Genomic DNA, 5,054 nt, shown 5'->3' with positions numbered 1-5,054 from the left:
TGCTGCATTGATGGTACAGCACTGGTGCTGCATTAATACAATAGCTGTAAAAATCTTATATTTTTCCTCGCATAAAAATGAACCTTTTATAACGTACAAATTAAATTTCAATTTTAATTCTTTAATATTTTTGAAGAAAAATAAGTAAATAAACTACACAAATTCAATTCAATGCAAAAAAAAACAAATACAAAGATTAAAAAGAAAAAAGTCCCATAAGAAAATTTCGTTTTTAGTCACAAAAAAATTATTGTGGCAAAATTTTTGCCCTCTATTTTCATTTTTCAGTTAGCGATCGGAAATATGATAATTTTTAATGAAAAAAACATATTTTTCGTTTTCATTAAAAGTTCTCATACTTCCAAGCCATAACTGGATAATCAAGTTTCGCCACAATTATATTCATTACAACGTTGCCACAATATTTTTAATTAAAAAACCCGCTTTAATCCTAATAAACAAATTTAATATATTTGTTATTAGGCAACAAATAACAAGATAATAGGTAAAGTCACTTAATTTTGTATGGGAATCCGGTTTATTTACGGAGTTTACGCGGTTATGCGGCATTTACACGTTTAGATGAATACCCGTAATATATAATTTACAATATAGAGCCTTAAAGTTATTACTTACCATCTCTCCTTTAGGATAATTCTCTAGATTTGCTTCCACATTCTTTATTTCCTCAATCGATCCGAACGGAATAATTTTAAAGTCAACTGAATCCGGAAAACACTGTGCTGCAATTCTCTTTATCAACAGGTCTTGTTTCATCGCTTGTTGGTAAAAAATTAAGTTTTGTGCCATCAGTTCCTTATGTCTCGCCTCACTCTTTTCCCCTTCTTCATCCATCTTTCGTTTCAAAGTAGCAACTGAAAAGTATCCGTATTTAGTAATTTTTATACGTGCATATGTATGTACAATAAAAAAGTACCTTCTGTTAATAAATTTGCTGCTGTTGGGTTCGGTGCTCCGCTAATGCCGGAATTATATTGCGACCGATTCCGAAAAGGAGTAAGAAGAAAATTTTCGTCATTATATTCTTGCATTGGTGTTGTTACCTTGTACGGTGATGTTGGTGAAAATAGTTGATGTTGTGACATCTTTGCCTATATTAAAATTACATAAATATAACGCGTGTCAACATTGAAAGCGCACCTTATATTGACAAGTTTTAACAATTATTTTTTTTTGTTATTTAATTGTAGTAATTTTTTTATACAAATATATGTACATACTTTAATCCTTAGCAAAACCCGTATTGCCCAAAAACAACGGTAAGTCTTAACTTCTTTAAACTTGCCCTTCATCATACTAAAATCGAATGGGCTAAAAAACTGCATACGTACTGAAAATCTTTATAAGAAATCGATTTTTTTTTTTGTTAAAGAATAAACTATATTTTGGATAAAGAATTACTAAAAAAAATTATTGTTAAAAGTTTTCAGGGTTGAGCTTATAATTTTGACACGATGTGTTTGTTATTTAAAAAAAATATATTTATTTTACGAAAAACCTTAAAATACCTTTAAATATGGCAATGGTGTAGTATGGGAACGAGAACAAATTTTTCGTGGTACGGAAGGCATACAATTTTGCAATGGATATCTGATATCTTAAAATTTTCTTCCACACCCAATAAGTCATCCACAAGGCTAATACCAAGTTCTTTGTACGACTCAAAAGGACACTAAAAAAAATTTGAAACATTCAAAAACTTAGACCCAATAATGAATTCTCCGTCAATAGTTTTTAAAAATCCTTTCACTTTAATTGGTTCAAGGGATTTCAAGTAGCAAATATTATCAGGAGTTCTATCGCTTAGATGAAATATATCGCAGCTGTAAGTAGGATAAATTGATGAAGATGTTGTAGCAGATCGTTGCTTTTTCAAAATTTGAATTTATGTTTTGCATTGCCGTACTAAATGTTGTTTTTTTGTTCTACTTCTGTCTAATATTTTATTGTTAATTTGCGTGAGGATTTTAGATGGGCGTCGAATATCTTTTTTTTAATTTCTGTAAATGATTCTCGAATTTGTAGGCTGAGAAATTGTTGACGTCCCTAAAAGCTTCAACACAATCTGTCAAATGCAATAAATTATGCACATTATAGGTGAGCCTATCCTCACCGTATATATCAGAATAGTCGCTAACACAACATTGCAACATTTTTTGAACGGTGTCTAAATTCCTTGTGCGGTTTGCCGGGCACGAAATCATCCTATAGGAACAATGTAGCAGTAAGAAGTGGTAGTACAAATCTATATCCAACAATTCTTTGAATAGCACGACACCTGTGTATATCAGAATTTGTCGAAACTCTGTTGCTTTCCATCTTAACAATTCATTGAAAGACCTTGGTTTCCTACAGAATTCCACAGGAATATATTTCCTCATTCTTATAAAACGATTATCTATGGCCAGCTTTTCTTCTGCAGATAATTTTCTTTTGGAATGTTTATCTTCCCAAATTAACGTCATAATTTTTGTACACACCCCAAGGTCTATTAGGTGCATGACATCAAGTGGGAATTGCGAAACCATTCCCACATTTATTTGTTCCAAAATATGACTACCCTTATTTCAGAAGCTAGCCTGGTGATAAAACGGATTAGCCCTATTACAGTAGTCAAGATCGGTTCTTTTTCCAACTATGCTACTGCTGTACACCAGTCTCCTGTTCATTCTCCTGCCTTTCTGCACTCACTTCGAACAACCATCATAATGAATGCCGGTAAGAAAAGCTCGTGCGGGAGTATCGACGGTAAACAATCTTATCTTCAAATCAATCCTACGCTCGCTTAAAATAAGCCCCGTACTTTGAATATTTAGCATTTCTTCCACAAAAGGTTTTAAATACTTATTCACATCTTCTGGCTTTTTATTACCGGCATAAACACCTATTAAAAAGGGTTGAATGCTAGGTTCTTCTGACACTGCGCCTAAAATTGGTCATAAATTCATAGACGAACTTTTAAAAAGGGGCAAACCATCAATACCAACATCAATATGCATTGTGGTCAAGTTTTCTACATTGACTCAAGAAGCTCAATTGCCTTCGCAATGCCAAAATGAAGATATTGACCTGGAGGTAAATCAACGATTTCAACAGTTTGCTTTTTTCTGTTTACTAAAGATGCATACGACAAAATTTTCAAGAGATATTCACACGAATGACAGGATATGTTACACCCAATTGCCCATTTGAACAATTTTTCTTTAATTGACATATTTACTGCCTCACTATGCATATCACTGACACTAGGAACGTTTTCTGCGTCAATATCAGAATACTCAATTTCAACTGCATTTTGTGGCAATTCTTTAATGTTCTGTTGTTCTTTATTTTTCGCAATATGTTTTGACAACAAGCGGCGAAAATATTGCTTGCTCACTCCAGTTATTTTTTTATTACTCATTTTAACTTTTAACTTACTTTTCAAGTATAAATTATATTATATCACACAACACGATCGTCCACTAAAAATTTTGCGCAATACTGAAAATATTGTCGCGCAACACGTCCGTTTACACAAATCTTTGCACAAGAATGACAAAAATTGTGTGATGCTGTATCGTAGTCAAATTTATCAGGAAATGTACTTAAACAACAAGAACGTATGTTCGCTGACTTAAAATATTACAAAAATTGTACGATGCTGTATAGTAGTCAAATTTAGCAGGAAATATACTTACTTCAACAACAACTCGCTTGCAGTTCGTCAGAATTTGACTTAATTTTTGGAAATTCATGGCCCTTCATGAATATTTCACACTTTCTTACTCATACAGCATGCTTACTTCACGGATGCATACAACCAATTTCTACTGGGTAGCTTCCCAATGTGTAAATGTGTATAAAGTTAGCGAAACAACATCAAGCAAAAAATTTCGCATATACCCATGAATTTGCCGTTTTTTGCCGTTAATTATTTGAGGAAAAAATAATTTTGTCGCTCTGGTATTTTTTTAGATATAAGGTGTTTTGCTAACTTTATATAAAGTTAGCGAAGCACCCCTCCAAACTCAAAGACAAACGACTAGGCTTTATGTCAAAATTTGCCGTTCTAAGATGAGCTAGTTTACTTTTGAAAAAAAAAGATTTTTTAAATAAAAATAAAAAATTTTCGCATTTTTTTTTCAATGTTCAATAATTTCACTGTGAGACAAATGGTAGGGGTCAGTGATCGGGAAGTGTTCAAACTACCGGGGAAAGTTATATGGTAAAAAAGAAGTTATACGTGTCCCGGCGTTTCGCTGGGTCACGTCTAGGAATCGAGATATATATATAACTATCATATAGGTGAAATTGTCACCTTTGGTGGTCTTTTTTTGACATAACTCGAGAACCACTGTCCGATTTTGCTTAAACAAATTTAAAAAAATTAAAAATTACAATTCCTTTAATCTGTTCATATAACGTTTTTCTATATAATCAACAGTTTTAAAAAAATTTAATATTTTAGGCAAAAAATATATTTTTTCTTCATACATTTATTTTTACCGGCAAAAATTTTGATTATATAGAAAAACGTTATATGAACAGATTAAAGGAATTGTAATTTTTAATATTTTTAAACTTGTTTGAGCAAACGGGGCTAGTGGTTCTCCAGTTATGTCAAAAAAAGACCACCAAAGGTCACAATTTCCCCTATATGATAGTTATATATATACCTCGATTCCTAGACGTGACCCAGCGAAACGCCGGGACACGTATAACTTGGTTTTGACCGATATAACATTTCCCGTTGGTTTCATCCCATCCTGATTTTGATTGTCGCATAGTGTTTTTAGAAGAAAAGGATAATAATATAATAGAAAAGCAAACCCGGTTTCTTTATGTACCACTTTGAAATTTAAACAAACAAGAATCACCACGGTTAAAATTCAAAAAATTAAGAAGCTTTCTTATCACAATTAAACGACAAAATCAAAAACAGTTTTAATGCGCAAAACAATTCCAACGGCAAATTATGCAACATAAAAATTAATTATTTTTATTACTTTTAACCAATTTTTAAACCGCTTTCCAAGTCCCTATTTTTTTTT

General features: G+C 32.1%; 1 protein-coding gene across 1 annotated transcript; it reads right to left on the bottom strand.

The window, feature by feature from the left end:
- Nucleotides 1-445: 445 nt before the first annotated feature.
- Nucleotides 446-3,533, bottom strand: LOC118743576. Its single transcript, XM_036476342.1, has 4 exons — nt 3,442-3,533; nt 938-1,112; nt 637-875; nt 446-451 (listed from the first exon to the last, which is right to left on the bottom strand). Exons 2-4 carry the CDS (start codon nt 1,104-1,106, stop codon nt 446-448), a joined length of 414 nt encoding a protein of 137 aa, XP_036332235.1. The 5' UTR covers nt 1,107-1,112; nt 3,442-3,533.
- Nucleotides 3,534-5,054: the final 1,521 nt, after the last annotated feature.

Source organism: Rhagoletis pomonella, unplaced genomic scaffold, assembly GCF_013731165.1.
Source record: "Rhagoletis pomonella isolate Grant_MI unplaced genomic scaffold, Rhpom_1.0 Rhpom_scaffold_00007, whole genome shotgun sequence".
In the NCBI taxonomy this organism is placed as follows: domain Eukaryota; kingdom Metazoa; phylum Arthropoda; class Insecta; order Diptera; family Tephritidae; genus Rhagoletis; species Rhagoletis pomonella.
This window is presented reverse-complemented; position numbering and strand designations above follow the sequence as displayed.

Bases quoted from the DNA above. Each gene is read 5' to 3' on its own strand.
- LOC118743576 (XM_036476342.1), bottom strand. From the start codon at position 1,106: ATGTCACAACATCAACTATTTTCACCAACATCACCGTACAAGGTAACA. The intron at 876-937 runs GTACTTTTTTAT...GATACTTTTCAG, and splicing joins AGCAAATTTATTAACAGAAG to TTGCTACTTTGAAACGAAAG.